The 16,902-nt window shown below is 42.4% G+C and overlaps 2 protein-coding genes across 8 annotated transcripts in view; one reads left to right on the top strand and one right to left on the bottom strand.

Moving 5' to 3' along the window:
* Nucleotides 1–16,894, bottom strand: part of glt8d1 (glycosyltransferase 8 domain containing 1) — a 28,648-nt gene extending 11,754 nt beyond the window's left edge. The window contains exons 1-2 of one of the 7 annotated variants that reach the window (XM_048606369.1): nt 16,851–16,894; nt 8,588–8,643 (exon numbers count right to left, since the gene is read on the bottom strand). In XM_048606369.1, the coding sequence (XP_048462326.1) occupies nt 8,588–8,603 (16 nt within the window). In that variant the 5' untranslated portion in view covers nt 8,604–8,643; nt 16,851–16,894. Of the gene's footprint in view, nt 1–710; nt 2,271–4,950; nt 5,328–8,587; nt 8,644–16,365; nt 16,442–16,850 lie in introns of those variants that run through there. The other 6 variants (XM_048606371.1, XM_020519464.2, XM_020519465.2 and 3 more) reach the window with 6 other exon arrangements.
* spcs1 (signal peptidase complex subunit 1) overlaps nt 16,584–16,902 on the top strand; it is a 12,764-nt gene continuing 12,445 nt past the window's right edge. The window contains exon 1 of the mRNA XM_048606372.1: nt 16,584–16,774. Within this exon, the coding sequence (XP_048462329.1) occupies nt 16,739–16,774 (36 nt within the window). The 5' untranslated portion in view covers nt 16,584–16,738. The remainder of the gene's footprint in view (nt 16,775–16,902) is intronic.

Consider the following 16,902-nt stretch of genomic DNA (forward strand, 5'->3'; position numbering starts at 1 on the left):
TCAGCCTTCCTGCTCCTCTGATGCTGCTTGGCCTGCTGTGTTCATCCAGCTCTACACCTTGTTATCTCAAATAAACAATCCCTTATACAAAGGTAAGTTATTTAGTTGTTAAGTAAACGTTATGTTCATGTCAAATATTCATTTTTGATTAATTGGGAGTAGACAGACATTGGCTTTTTAAATAGAGTTACGACCAGGCTAGCGTCTCCCTAACTATGTTATGGAGATAGCCATGACTCCAACTTTTATTTAATTTTAAAGACAAGTGGTAGGCGCTATGTTCCAGATATGATTTGAATGGTCCACCACTAAGCTTTAATCAGGTATACGTTATTTTTACAATGCAATTAAAATGCAACAAAACAAAGAATCAATATAACTTTACACTGCAGATATATTTAACAAGACAGTGCATTACCATATATATTCAAGTAAAAATCAAACTATATATATTCAAGTAAAAATGAAAGTTTTTAGACTATTTTTAAGGTTAAATTTATGTGGTCGACTATTACATGGATACTACATTTGAGGGGCTGAAATTCATGCTATAGCCCAAAATACTGTATCATTGGCAGAAGCCCAATTGATCTCAAAATGAATAAAGAAAAAAAAAAAGAATTATGGTAATTACCGGATAAAGACAGTAGGAACAAAAATGAATTAGTAAGCTTTTATTTATACATACTGAAGAACTAAAGTAAACCTACTTTTCTCATGGCCAATAGTTTTCACCAATACTGTTTTTTCTCCTTTTTGGTTCACAGTTCGATTCTCTGGCATGTCAAGAGTGATAAGCATTTCGTCCATGTTTCTAATGCATGATAACTTGTAGCCTTCCTTCTCTGGTGAATCTGTAATATCTTACCTTCGAGTTCAGCAGGCAGCTTTTGTGCAATCTTAGTTCTCTACTGAAGTACTAAGTCATGGCTTCTCATGAACCTCGTGCACCATCCAGCACTTGCCTTAAAATCTGACATTCCATCCTTCTTTGATTTGTTTCGTGCATGGATTCGGCTGGCTTTGTGATTAACACATTTCCATTTTGATCATTTTCAAGAACCCACTCAGAAACTTTTTTCTCCAATTGTGGCCACTTGCTAGGTATGCCTCAGTTGGCACACTTTTGTTTTGGTTTTATCTGAAGTTGGTTTAATATCTTTCTCCAGTCCCTCACAAATTTCTCCGAAACAAAAAATTCTCTTGCTGCTACAGTGTTATTTGTCTTCTCTGCAACTTCAATAACTTTCAGTTTAAATGCTGCTGTATTTTTGTTTTTTGCTTTTCTGGAGGGCACTTTTACACAAAATGATGAAGAAATTTGAAAATCTCAACTAGGTGTATGACTGTATTTCTTGAGTGCCTGACTCTGACATGATTCATTTTAAACTTTTGCGCCAAATTCTTCCATTTCCCTCCATTTTCTCTTGTCAATTGTTGTTTTAATTTTTCAAAGTAACACAACTTTTTTTTAAAATCAGAAATAAAAGCTTAATCAGACATTTGACTCTCATACAGTCTCACCGATCATTTCCTCATCTTAACATTTATGTACAGGATAATACCTTGACTCACAAATGTTGATCTGTTATCTGTGAAGAACTACAGTCGACATTTACACAAAATATATGGAAAATTCCTGATTTTTTGGCCAAAATTAGAGGGTCGACATTTACATGAGATTGACTTTTATTTGGGTATATATGGTATTTAACTGCTAATCATCAGCTGTTTTAATATAGGCAGCAACCCATAAACACAGCCTTTGGCAAAATGCAATGCAGCAAAACAGCTATTATTCTCACATGCTGTCTCTCTCCAGTCCAGTAGAAACAATCTGCCCTTTTTGATTTCAAACAAGAAAACTCTCTTAACTCTTCAATCTAACAGCAAAGAGAACTCTAGCTGTCTGCTCCAGCAGCTAACTAACAAACCAACCCATCGAAAGCAAAGCCAAAGTCCTCAGAATTTGTGTGAGCCTGATCCCGCCCACTCAATGATTCTTTTGTCTTACTCAAAAAAACACCCAGAAAGAAACCCAAAGCTATTTACAAATTGCCTGCTGGGAGGAGACACCTCAGTACCACCACGACAAAATCCTTCTGCAAGAGAAACTGGACAGAACACATCTCTTAAAGGCACAGTATTGTCACAATATATACTTCTTAAATGAGACAAGGACACTGAAACTGATAAATGGCTAACAATTTTCATTACTGTGTAGATCACATTCCATACTTTTGGGATGGGAGAGAAAATAAATACCTGGATAGGTTTAAACAGCATTCTTCCTATCTCATCAAAATGGAAAGTCACAATATATGTTCACAGAAAAATTGTCTATCCCGAATTTAAATACTTAGGTAAAATATCTTGATCTTAAGATGACTACGTAGATTTGAGCAAATTATAGCTACCTTTTGGAATATACAATGGAAATTTGAACTTCTGATGGCAATTAGAGATAAATCAGGTCATCAACCTCAAGCTTTGACTGTATATTTGGACTTGGGTTTGCAGAATGTACCAGCAGCAGTGAGGAAAGGTTTCTCTCTACTTATGTCCATCTAGGATGGTACACTGCATATAGAGTTTGATTTCACCTACAGAGGGTTCTCCTGTTTTGTGTGTTCCAGCAACACAAATTGGCTGTAATGTGATTGATGAATAGCAGAATGGTATTTGTAATGTGGGAACTTTGTATTGGCTATAACGCAATTCCATTGTCGACATCACACGATTGGTTCACAGGCTTTGTCCTGAGCGTGTGCTGAAAGAGTCCCCACGCTGGCATCAAGGACCTTCGTGCTTTCTGTGAGAGGTACTGTACAATTTTGTGTTACCCACAAAATGTGAGGTCAGAGCGGCAAGAGTGATAACAAGTGCTGGTGCTAAAATTGCAGGTGGTGAATGTAAAAGAAAGGCTATAATACTGGAAGAGAAGTTAGATGTTTTAAAGTGTTTTGAGTGTAATGAGAGAACATGATCTTGCTTGTGCAACAGGAATGAAGGAGTCTATCCTACACACCATTAGAGACAATGCAGAAAAGATTAAAGCAAGCTGTATTGCTGGAACAATTCTGAGTGCTAGCTAATCTGTGAAGTCATGGACAAAGGAACTTGAGGAGATGGAGCGGCTTCTAAGTGTGTGGATAATGAAGAAGTGATCTGGGACCACCCTTCTCACCATAAAAGAGAAGCCTTATCAATTTATGAAGGCCTAACAAAACGAGCCAAAAATCCTGCAAACGTGTCTGCCTTTAGTGCTAGCAGTGGCTGGCTGCTGGTTTTAAGAACTACTATGAAAAGCATAATGTAAAGTTATGTGGCGAGGCTGCCAGCGCAGACGAGGTGCATGTGATGGTATTTCCTCCCAAAGTAAAAAAAAAAATTGACCAAAGAAGGCTACAACTTGGATCAAATTTTCAATTTGGATGAGACTGGATGCAAATGCCATCAAGAACCTACATTTCTATGAAAGAAGCACACACTCCAGGCTTTAAAGTGGCAAAGGATCGTATGACTGTGCTGCTGGATGCCAATGCCAGTGGAGACTTAAAGCTTAAGCCTGTGGTGGTGTACTACTCTGTCAACCCATGAGCCTTGAAAGGTTACCTTAAGTCTACTCTAGGTATCTACTTTACGGCAAGCAAAAGAGGTTGGATAACTGGGCAAATTTTTCCTGACCTTATTGTTGATGTGTTCAAAGATGTTTTTATAAAGTACTGCAGGGACAAAAAGGGGATGTCAAGATTTTCCTCATCCTGGATAATGCACCAAGCCATCCTCAGACCATTGGTGAGCTTTCTAAAACATCGAAGTGCTATTTCTACCCCCAAATACAACCTCTCTCCTTCAAACCATGGACCAAAGATCAATAGCAACTTTTAAAGCTTATTATTTAAAGCACACATTTAACAGGCTGACTGTAGCCACTGAGGGGGATAAGGACAGTGTTCTTCAATTTTGGAAGAGCTTTAATAGTAAGAATGCAATTGACACTATTGTGGAGGCCTGGGTGATGTCAGGAAGGACTGCTTGCATGCAGTTTGGTGGAAGCTTCTCCTAGATTTTTTTCAAGATTTAAAAACCTTTGATCTGTTAGAGGAGCTCCCAAGGATCAAAGAACATTGCATTGCTCTTGCAAAGCAAGCTGGATTTGAAGAAGTGAGAGTGAGGATGTTGAAGAGCTGCTTGAGTCCCACTGTGAAGACCGCTCTACAGCTGATCTACAACAACTTGTTGCTGAGGGGGATGCAAGCTGGAGATGTCCAGGATGCAGCACCACAACAGCTTTCACACTCGCAGCAATGAGCCGGCATCTCCTGGCACTACAATCAAGCCTACCCCAGCTCAGAGCCTCCCTCTCTCAGACCTGCAAAGGACCTCTCCTGTTTTTTATTCTTCGTAGGATCCACAACCTGAACTCACAATTCTACTCAGCTTTACTGGACACTAAAAACCATAAGTACAGTAAACTTACTGGTGCCTACCACCCAAAATGGGCTTCCTCCACCTCCCAAATCCCCAACCCTACCCAGGACCTTCCCCACAATGTGCCCGCCGCCATTGGCCATGTGGCCACTGTCGGAGCACCCTCGGATGACGTCACATCCTCCGCCGCTGGGTACACCACTTCCGGGACAGCGAGCGCCATCGACACCGCTGCTGATGCCACCAACTCCATTTCCGAGGCCAACACCATAGACACTGAAGATGCACCTACCGTCACCGCTGCTGCCGCCGCCTACCCCGCTCCGCCCACCGCTGACGCCGCTCTGCCCACCGCCAATGCCGACGCAACTTCGCCCACTGCCGCCGACGCAACTCCGCCCACCGCGTCCACAGCCAGCAGCTCCAGAGGAGACTACAGCACCCAGCCCTGCTGGGTCTTCACCATCCCCCCAGACCTCCCCCTTACTGAGGACGAACGGTCAGTCAAGGGCTTACCTTTGTTCCCCTCCATCAACGAATACCGGTCACGTTTGGACATTGAGCAGTTTTTCCGCTGCCTCCGTGCTTACTTTTTCAACCGTGAGCCTAACCCTCCCTCTACTGACCCCTTCTCCCGCCTCCAACACACCCCCTCCTCCTGGACACCACCCCAAGGCCTCCTACCCTCCTTCAACCTCTTCATCTCCAACTGCCGTCGAAACATCAATCGCCTCAACCTCTCCACCCCTCTCACCCACTCCAACCTCTCCCCTGCAGAACGTGCAGCCCTCCGCTCCAATCCCAACCTCACCATAAAACCTGTGGACAAGGGAGGGGCAGTTGTAGTATGGTGCACTGACCTCTACATCGCCGAGGCCAGGTGCCAACTCTCCGACACCTCCTCCTACCACCTCCTTGATCATGACCCCACCCCCGACCACCAAACCATCATCTCCCAAACCATCCACAACCTCATCACCTCAGGTGATCTCCCACCCACAGCCTCCAACCTCATCGTTCCCCAACCCTGCACCGCCCACTTCTACCTCCTTCCCAAAATCCATAAACCTGACTGCCCTGGTCTGCCCACTGTCTCCGCCTGCTCCTGCCCCACCGAACTTATCTTCACCTATCTCGACTCCTTTTTTTCTCCCCCTTGGTCCAGGAACTCCCTACCTACATCCATGACACCACCCACACCCTCCACCTCCTCCAGAACTTCCAATTCCCCGGTCCCCAACACCTCATCTTTACCATGGACTTCCAGTCCCTATACACTTGCATTCCCCATACAGATGGCCTAAAGGCCCTCCGCTTCTTTGTGTCCCGCAGGCCCGACCAGTCCCCCTCCACTGACACCCTCATCCGCTTAGCCGAACTCGTCCTCACCCTCAACAACTTCTCTTTCAATTCCTCCCACTTCCTACAGACAAAGTGGGTGGCCATGGGTGCCCGCATGGGCCCAAGCTACACCTGCCTCTTTGTAGGTTACGTGGAACAATCCCTCTTCCGTGCCTACACTGGCCCTAAACCCCACCTCTTCCTCCGTTATATTGATGACTGTATCGGCGCCGCCTCGTGCTCTCACGAGGAGCTCGAACAGTTCATCCACTTCACCAACACCTTCCACCCCAACCTTAAGTTCACCTGGACCATTTCTAATACCTCTCTCTCCTTCCTGTACCTCTCTGTCTCCATCTCTGGCAACCACCTAGAAACCGATATCCATTTCAAGCCCATCGACTCCCACAGCTACCTAGAATACACCTCCTCCCCCCCACGTCATGCAAAAATGCCATCCCCTATTCGCAATTCCTTCGCCTCCGCCGCATCTGCTCCCAGGATGAGGCATTCCACTCCCGTACATCTCAGATGTCCTCGTTTTTCAAGGACCGCAACATCCCCCCCTCAGTGGTCGAGAACGCCCTCGACCGTGTCTGCCGCATTTCTCGCAACTCATCCCTCACACCCCCTCCCCGCAATAACAACCAAAACAGAATCACCCTCGTCCTCACGTACCACCCCACCAACCTCCGGATCCAACGCATCATCCTCTGACACTTCTGCCATCTGCAATCCGACCCCAACACCAAAGACATTTTTCCCTCTCCACCCTTATCTGCTTTCCGGACGGACCACTCTCTCCGTGACTCCCCTGTCTGCTCTACACTCCCCTGCAGCCTCACCGCACTCGGCACTTTTCCCTGCAACCGCAGGAAGTGCTACACCTGCCCCGACACCTCCCCCCTCACCTCCATTCCAGGCCCCAAGAAGACTTTCCACATCAAGCAGATGTTCACCTGCACATCTGCCAATGGGGTATACTGCATCCGCTTATCCCGTTGTGGTCTCCTCTACATCGGGGAAACCAAGCGGAGGCTTGGGGACCGCTTTGCAGAACACCTACGCTCGGTTCGCACTGAACAACTGCACCTCCCAGTCGCGAACCATTTCAACTCCCCCTCCCATTCTGACATGTCCATCCTGGGCCTCTGCAGTGCCACAACAATGCTACCCGAAGGTTGCAGGAACAGCAACTCATATTCCGCTTGGGAACCCTGCAGCCCAATGGTATCAATGTGAACTTCACAAGCTTCAAAATCTCTCCTCCCCTGACCGCATCCCAAAACCAGCCCAGCTTGTCCCCGCCTCCCTAACCTGTCCTTCCTCCCACCTCAAGCCCCACCCCCATCTCCTACCTACTAACCTCATCCCGCCCCCTTGACCTGTCCGTCCTCCCTGGACTGACCTATCTCCTCCTTACCTCCCCACCTACACTCACCTTTACTGGCTCCATCCCCGCCTCTTTGACCTGTCTGTCTCCTCTCCATCTATCTTCTCCTCTATCCAGCTTCTATCCGCCTCCCCCTCTCTCCCTATTTATTTCAGAAACCCCTTCCCCTCCCCCATTTCTGAAGAAGGGTCTAGGCCCGAAACGTCAGCCTTCCTGCTCCTCTGATGCTGCTTGGCCTGCTGTGTTCATCCAGCTCTACACCTTGTTATCTCAGCTTTCCACTTCTGTTTTGTCTTCTATCATGAGGGAAATTGAGAAGCAGTTGCAATGATTAGAGGTCAACGATTACAATGCAGAATGCAGCAGGGTAGCAGTTCGTGAAGTTAAGATCTTATTTGGCACCGTATGAATTGCTTCTTCATGAATGAAGAAAAAGGGCAAAACAGCAAAAACTGGATGTCTTTTTTTAAGCTAATCCCCAAGAAACAGTCTGATGACAACAAACCACAACCATCCACTTCTGGATTAATTATTTTTTGCCCTAACCTTTCAAACAAAACTGCATCTGAAGGTAGTGGTGTTTACAATGATGATGATGACGACAACCCGTCAGCCCCTGCATTAACAATAGAGCTACCTCAGAACCTCCTCCTCCATCAAGTCATCTTGACATTTTTTTCAAGATAAGGTGATAAATTTATTGTTATTCCATTATTACATGTGAATTAAACATTTGTTCAAACTGTGCTATTTTTTGTGTTATGCTTTTGAGTGATTTTTGAGTCTTTTTTTTGTTGGTCTGCCCCAACCCCCTTTTCCCATAGGCCCCGTTATTTCTATAGTGCGATTTTCTATAATGCATCATTTCACAGGAATGCATCTATTGCTTTGTAGCAGAACCCCCTGTATATTCTTACAAGGAGACAGAAAACTTTTGATATATTTCAGTTTCCACAGCAGTATTTTCAGAAGAAGACATCATCTTCAACTTTAAACTGCCCAGCCGAAGACCAAAGGCCTTAGATAGCTACAGCCAGACCAGGCAGCCAACTATAACCAATGAGCTCTGTTGAATCATAACGTGGCTGAAGCCAACCTCTTACTCTGTAATTTGTATTTTTTGCATGTTTGGTTTGAGTGTCAGTGCACAAGTTGTGAAAGCTGAAGTATTTTCACATTTTTCATATTTTTACCTGGGTGGGTTTTAACACAATCAAATTAAGGTCTTGTTTAATTAAAAAAAACCTGCCGAGCTACATGATTTTTGCTGTCACACAAACAAGTACACAACTAATTAGCAATACATCCTTTTTAAATTCAAAACCTCTATTATAATTAAACAAGAAGTGGGGAAAAGAAAAGAAATAATCCACCCCTCAAGTCATAAGAAGATAGTTATTAATTAACACCCTTCCATACCTTTCCTGAAAGGCATTTTGACTTCCTGCTACAACTTCTGTTCACATCCTTCAGATCTGGAGAATGAAGCAGATTTTGTTTTTCATAATATTTAAGATCAAGTGTAAACTTAACTGAAAATTAAATGATTGAACAGAATTACTGAAGGTATTCAAATTCATTCCAAAATAATAATTTGATTACTCACCTACATTATTTATCTAGTTACTTAAGTTATTGTAGACTACCACTACTCCATCGGAGTTACATATCCAAAGACTACATATATTATGAAAGTATACAACATAAATAATCACATACAAAAAAGAATAATTCATTGCTTGGGTTGTTGAATGAAATGACCAGACTTACAAACTATATTCTTGAGACCAGCTAATCTCCAGTGAAGCTAATTCTTAAAAAAATGTACAAAAAATTGAAATAAAACAGAGGATGTGGAAATACTCATTTGATCAATTATTATTTACAGAGAGAACAGAACTGGTTTGTTTGCTCTTCAAAATGCAGATAAAGTTGGAGAATATTTTCAGTGTTTTCTAATTTTGTTTTATATTTTTAGCGCTTGGAAATCTGTTTCTTTTTCAGAAAATTTAAAATGTATTTTTATTTTTGAATGTTTTAAATCAGTGCTCATTGTGTCTTGCTTGTAATATCTTATGGTGTCTGTAATCTACATAGGTATTTTACTACATGAATTATTCCCATTCAATATTGACTCCATATGAGCCTGCCTGCAGATTGAATATGATTCAATGACATTGACGTGCACAATTAGGCAATAAAACACAAGGTTCCCTGAAACCAGTTTAACTCCTGGCTCTACTGTTAGAATGTTGACTGCCCACATTTAGACAACACATCATTAACAGAATAAACTATAAAAATAGGTAAAGGACAGAAAAGGAGTGGACAAAAAAAAAAAAAGAGACAGAGAAAGACACACAGAAAACGAACGCCAAATGAGCACGAATTGAAAAGCACATGCCTTAGAAGGGAAGAAAATTTCAACCTCAGTCTGAACATCATCTCCATTGTGATATGTAGCACTCCTAACATGATAAAATGGATTCAGAACAAACTTAGAGCTCAAAATTGAGCACCATGATTCACAGTCATGACCACTGGTATCAGCAGATTTACATTTAACACAATCTCAAGATTGAGCACGTTCCTCAATCTACCTACCAAGCTAGATTCAATGAGGAGGTGCAGGCCAGAACACAAAAGCGAAATAGGACAGATGCTTGAGGTATGTTAGCTCAACACATCTGAATTCTTATTTGTGTCTCTTTCCACAAATCAGTCTAAGTTTTTTCCAATTTTTTTTGTGTTTTTGGGCAGGATAGCAGTACCAGGCATATTTAAAAAAATGAATGGCTGACCTGGTGAAGCTGCTAAACAGCAGAAACAGCATTCAGGACAAAATGCTCACACAATCAATGGATCAGATAAAAGCTCTACTATCCTGCCACATTTGGTCATGAATGGTAATGAAAAATTAAACAATTACTATACTACACATTGTGCCAAATTACTGTATTATAGCCAAGTTTGCAGAGAATACAACAAAAGGTGTGGTGGCAAGTGGTGAGGGTGACTCAAAGAGTCTGCAGGGAGATATAGACAAGTTAAACAAGTGGGCAAAAACTGAGATAAAATATAATGTGAGAAAACATGAGGTTCGCACTTTGGCAGGAAGAATAAAGGAGCTCAATATTATATACAAATGGAGAAAGGCTACAGAAAACCAAAGCATAGAGGGATTTTGGCGTGCTTATACGTGAAACACAAAAAGCTAGCATCCAAGCTTGGCAGGTAATAAGGAAGACAGATGGAATGCTGGCCTTCTTTTCAAAAGGAACGGATTATTAACATGGTGAACATATAAACATATAAAATATTTTACTAAAATTATACAAGGCACTGGTCAGATTGCAGCTGAAGTACTGAACAATCTTGGGCCCTTTATCTAAGTAAAGATATCCCGGCATTGGAAGCAGTCCAAGGAGAGTTCAGTAGATTTGATACCATGTTTGGAGGAACTGTCCTATGAGAAGGGTTGAGTAAGTTGGGCCTGTACTCATTGGAATTTAGAAGAATGAGAGGTGACCTTATTTAAATGTACAAGATATACAATACATGGGAAAAATTTTAATCAGTTTGAAAAATTGAATTTGAACTGTTCCAAAGGAAATAACAGTCTGGTTTCAGTGTTACGAATGTCAACTCTGCTCTTTTAAAACAAAAGCAGGTCTCTGTCATGTGCCAAACCAAGTCCCCCTTCAAATATATCAAGGAGATAGCCTAGACCCTAGCTTTTTCTTATTTAAAGGCAAGTGTAAGGTGCTGTGTTCCAGGTATAATTTAAATTGGTTACACTACTCAGCTTTAAGCAAAACACACTTTATTCTTACTCTACAATTAAAATACAAACAAGAAAGAAGAATTGGAATAACCTAACTCTATTGGAAAACTTAACAGAGTAATAGATTATTTAACTTCTAAACAGCAACTGTTCCAAAATAGTAACATCCCATAAATATATTCTTGGCAAAGGCAAATTCTGTAAAACAGATTGTCTCACATGCAATTCTGGCAAGACAGTCCAGCTTTTAGCTGTAGCAAAGAGAGGAATAACAGCTTTCACATCCGATCCCAGCAACTATTGAAAGCTCAATTAAATCCCTGGTTCTACGGGAGCCTGACTCCACTCATAAATGCTGCTTCTATTGTTTCAACTTTTTAAAAAACCCAAGGTCTCACAAGGTGTTTACTTCATTAGCTTGGAGGAAACAGCTCCTCGTCTAAGGCTCAAAACCTCTTTATAAAAAAAGGACAAAATGCATCTCTTAAAGTCATAGTATTGTCACAGTCCCAAAGTTTGCTTTGTACACTTTTCAGTAATGCCAAATTGCCATCACCACCAGCCTGGCAATTTTTTCCAGCTTTAGCATATTATGTCTGTAGTTTTCATTCAAATGATTATGGTTTGTACAATACTTTCTTCCTTACTAATCCTCAATCTCTGCATACCAGTTCTGCATTTTCACTTAAGATCAATTCCCAATTGATACAAAAACCATAATGGGAAGCAATATGCCATAATCGATAGAGTCATAGAGTCATACAGCACAGAAACAAACCCTATGGTCTAACCAGTCCATGCCGAACATAATCCCAAACTAAACTAGTCCCACCCGACTGCAGCTGGCCCATATCCCTCCAAACCTTTCCTATTCATATATCCATCTGAATGTCTTTTACATTTTGTAATTGTACCTGCATCCACCACTTCATCAGGAAGTTCATTCCACCCGTGAACCACCCTCTGTGTAAAACATTTGCTTCATGTCTTTTTTAAAATCTTTCTGCCCTCACTTTAGAAATGTGCTGCCTTGTCTTGAAATTCCCCATCTTAGGGAAAACACAACTACCATCAGCTCTTATCTATACCTCTCATTATTTTATAAATTTCTCCTTCCATAGCCAGCAACATTTTGATAAATCTTTCTGAACTTTCTCCAGCTTGATAATATCCTTCCTATAACTGGGCAACCGGAACCGGACACAGTGTTCCAGAAGAGGCCTCACCAATGTTCTGTACAAACTCAACATAACGTCACAACTCCTATATTCAATGGAATGAGCAATGAAGGCAAGCGTGCCAAATGCCTTTTCAACCATCCTGTCTTTCTGTGATGCAATCTTTAAAGACTCTGCATTCTATATTTTGTGCTGCTCGAAAGCCCCCTTGGAGGACGCTGACCCGAAGATTGGAAGCAGAATGTCCTTGCCACTGAAGTGTTCCCTGGCAGGGAGAAAACATTCCTGTCTGGCAATTGTTGTGCGATGTCCATTCATCTGTTGTCATAGTGTCTGCATGATCTTCGGGTACCGTCCTCCGAGGCGGCTTTTGAGGTACACAACAATACAGAATCACCGAGCAGAAACTGTTTGCCAAGTTGCGTACCCATGAAGACGGCCTCGACCATGATCTTGGGTTCATGTCGCGCTACAAGTGACCCCACCACATTGTTCTGTATCTGTAAAATCGTCCTTACTGTCCTGTTTTGACACCATCACTTTGATAAATTGTTGTGATCTCTCTACCTTAATTAGTTTGTACAGTTTTGGATTACATTACTTTGGTTAGACCCTCGGCATGTGACTCTTATACCTATCATGTTATTCCAGTCAGTTCCTTTGTCTCCAGCACCACCTTATTTTTAGTGTATTATAATTATCTCTCCCCCTCATTTAAATTGGATTATAGGTCATGCCTTTGCTTGTTATTCAGCTGTTGACACTTTACTCACACCATCTGAATCTTTTGATCACCTGCAGGACTTATTATTCAACACTTCATGCACACCATTTGTATGACCTTTTGATCTCTCTGCCCTTGATCTCGCTGTCCATAAATTCTGTGTTCTGTGTGCTTCTTTTTCACTTCACCTGATGAAGGGGCTATGCTCCGAAAGCTTGTGATTTCAAATAAACCTGTTGGACTATAACCTGGTGTCGTGTGACATCTGACTTTGTCCACCCCACTGGCACCTCCAGGTCATGCACGTTCTCTGTAGCTTTAACACTATATTATGCTTTCTGTTCTATTACCCTGATGTACTAATGTATGGTACGATCTGCCTGAATAGAACGCAAAACAATACTTTCCACTGTATTTTGGTATGTGACAATAATAAATTAAATCATTTATATATATAAATTACAAACAACAGGGGTTCCAGCACTGGCCGCTGCAGAACATCACTGGTCAAGGATCTTGAGTCAGAAAGCCACTTTCCACCACTCCTCTCTATCTTCTACGGCCAAGTCAATTCTCTATCCATCTTACCAGCTCACCACAGATACCATGTGACTTCACCTTCTGTTATCAGCCTGCCATGAGGGACCTTGACAAAGGCCTTTCTAGAATCCACGTAGATAACATCTATCATCCTTCCCTCAATCATCTTTGTCACTTCCTCAAAAAACTCAAATAGTTTGAGAGACACAAACTCCCCTGTAAAAGGCCATGCTGCTAATAAGTCTGTATTTTTCCAACTGGAATTAAATCCTGTGCCTAAGAATCTTCTCCAGTAAATTCCCCACCACTGATATAAGGCTCATCATCCTGTAATTTCCCAGATTATCCTAGTTGCCCTTCTAGGAAGGGAACAACATTGGCTATTCTCCAGAAAATGCATTTGTGATATTTAAGCAACGACTCAAACAGAAAATCATTTTAATTGTAAAAATGCACAAACTTAAACAGTGCTTTTAAAAATTCGACTTTAACCTACAATTTTTAAGTTAAGTGATAGGAGAAGATTAAGTGGAGGATGGAGATGCAGTTGGAGGGTCAGCAACTGCCAGCTCAACACCATAATCCTTCAGCACTTCTTATGCTCACCATTGACACTTTCACCAGCTCTACCCCAGGTCCACTCATTGTTGAAGGAGTGCAATGACAGTTCTGACAAAGTTCAAATTGGTTACTCACGTTGAACAATGCAAGAGAACACAATAGAAGCATCAGACAGGGTGCTGGGAATAGCTGGTAAGACTGCAGCCCAGATGCCAAATACGAGTTGTACGTTTTCTATACTAAGGTGGACAAAGTCAGAAGTCACACGACACCAGGTTATAGTCCAACAGATTTATTTGGAATCACACAAGCTTTAGGAGCACAGCCCCTTTGTCAGGTTCAGTGAGAGAACAGGGCACACAGACACAGAGATTAAGGGCAGAGAGACCAAAAGATCATACAACTGCTGTGAGTGGTGTCAGATAATTAGTCTCTACAGGTGACCAAGAGTGTTAGACAGTGTATAAAATGTTTATAAAGTCAATGTCAATGCTGTGCTGTCATGACAATCAGGCAGAGCCATAGGAATATACAAAAGGTGACATCTCAGGTCAGACATTGAATTGTAGATGTAGGCTTTGTTCAGAATCTGTCTCAATGTTTTAACCTGGAAATCAGGCTGGTTTTATTCCGAAAGCTGGAATTTATAACATGCCGCTCTGACTGACTATGACTACCAATTGTTTGTTTTTGTAACAAAATAGAAACTTTCTGCAAATAAACAAATATCTTTGAAGAAATTATTCACTGCACAGATCTGTGTGTGTGTCTGTGTGAGTGTAGTAAGTAATTCAAAACTATACAAAGTAATTAAGATAGAGAGATCACACAAATTTATCAAGGTGATGCTGTCAAAACAGGAAAGTGGGGATGATTTTACAGATACAGAATTGCAGTGGGGTCACCTGTAGCATGATATGAACCCAAGATCAGGGTTCAGGCTGTCTTCATGGGTATGAAATTTGGCTATCAGTCTCTGCTCAGCGACTCTGTTGTTGTGTATCTCGGAATCCACCTTGGAGGACGCTTACCCAAAGGTTGGAGGCTGAATGCCCTTGACCGGTGAAATATTCCCTGACTGGGAGGGAACATTCCTGCCTGGTGATTGTTGCGCGGTGTCCATTCATCCATTATCGTGGTGTCTGCATGGTCTCGCCAACGTACCATGCCTCGGGGCATCCTCACCTGCAGCGTATGAGATAGACAACATTGGCTGAGTGATATGAGTATTTGCCAAGAACATGTTCGGTGGTGTTCCCATGTGTGATGGTAGTATCCAAATTGATGATCTGACATGTCTTGCAGAGATTGCCATGGCAGGGTTGTGTGGCGTTTTGGTCGATGTTGTCCTGAAGGCTGGGTAGTTTGCAGCAAACCATGGTCTGTTTAAGGTTCGGCAGGTGTTTGCAGGCAAGAAGTGGAGGCGTAGGGAAGATCTAGGCGAGATGCTTATTGTCATTGATAACATGTTAAAGGCTGTGAAGAACATGATGCAGTTTCTCTCCTCTGGATGACGAGTGTGTCTGTCTTCCAAGGATGTCATTGCGGTTTCTCATTGTGGCATGTTGGAACTGGCGGTCGATGAGTTGAGCATCGTATTCCATCCTTATGAAGGCATCTTTCAAAACCTTCAGTATCTGTCGCATTCCTCCTCATCTGAACAGATCCTGCGCATGTGCACGGCCTGTCAGTACGGAATGGCTTCTTTAATACGTTTAGGGTGGAAGCTAGAGAAGTGCAGTATGATCTTTTGATCTCTCTGCCTATAAACTCTGCGTCTGTATGCCCTGCTCTCTCACTGCACCTGACGAAGGGGCTGCGCTGCGAAAGCTTGTGTGATTCCAAATAAATCGGCTGGACTACAACCTGGTGTCGTGTGACTTCTGACTTTGTCCACCATAGTCTAACACCGGCACCTCCTAAGGTGAACTACGTCGAAAATAACACGACGTGTGTGTGGAGAAATTATACGTGTAGTTCTTCCACAAGTCAGCGACGTGAACACAAAACAACGTATATAGCGGACACCCTCTATACAGTGGACAGCAGCTTACATATGTGAAGTTATTTGAGACAAACCGCAAGCTCGATGTAATAATTTAGTTATTAGTGGCAGTTATAAGTGAGTTTACCAGTCTGCTGTGACGGCGCTAGCTTTCTGACACAGGAAATATTTAAAATCAACTTAGAACAAAAGATTTGCCTTTATATTGCAGCTATTTTGCAAGGAAAATATACATACTGAATAACTGAATACCTTCAGGAAGAATCTCCACACGTTTACAGTAAATTGAAAAGGGCGAGGGCAGAAAGATCCATTTGGTGAGATTGGAAAGCGAGAATGCAGAAAGAATTAGAAACCCCATAAAACTAATTGTAACAACAAACTTTCATTGTTGAGAAACCTTACCTATAACACTGTAAATCCACGAAGTTTGACTTAAGCAGCCAACTGCCAACTCAACATGAGAGCAGGGTGCCTAACTTACTGCCTGAATCCTCTATAGTCTCAAAAACAAAGCGCGCAACATACGGTAGAATACCACTCTGGATATATCACTTGCAAAGAGTTGTTGATAATTATATATTTTTTTAAACAACCTGGCTCTGCGATTGTGTACCGGCAGTTGTGAGGTGGCCCGCGGGTTGCTAAGGGGAGAGGTCCTAGAAAAAGTGGTTGCGTTTCTTTCAGGCGGAAGGCCGAAGCTTCTGGAAATAGTGGTACGGCCTGGTGGGGTTTAAGGGTTCCGGCTGGGTAGGGGCGGCAGGTTGAAGTTTGGAAGATGCTTTCCTACCTGAAGTCGTTCCCTACGCACATGGTAAGCGGTTACAGTGGGTGTGAGCATATTCGGGGATTGAACGGCCCCTCTCCGATACTGAACCATTAATATTTACCAGAGATAGTAGGAACTGCAGATGCTGGAGAATCCGAGACAACAAGGTGCAG

The sequence above is a fragment of the Rhincodon typus genome, chromosome 16, assembly GCF_021869965.1.
Source record: "Rhincodon typus isolate 14 chromosome 16, sRhiTyp1.1, whole genome shotgun sequence".
Classification (NCBI taxonomy): domain Eukaryota; kingdom Metazoa; phylum Chordata; class Chondrichthyes; order Orectolobiformes; family Rhincodontidae; genus Rhincodon; species Rhincodon typus.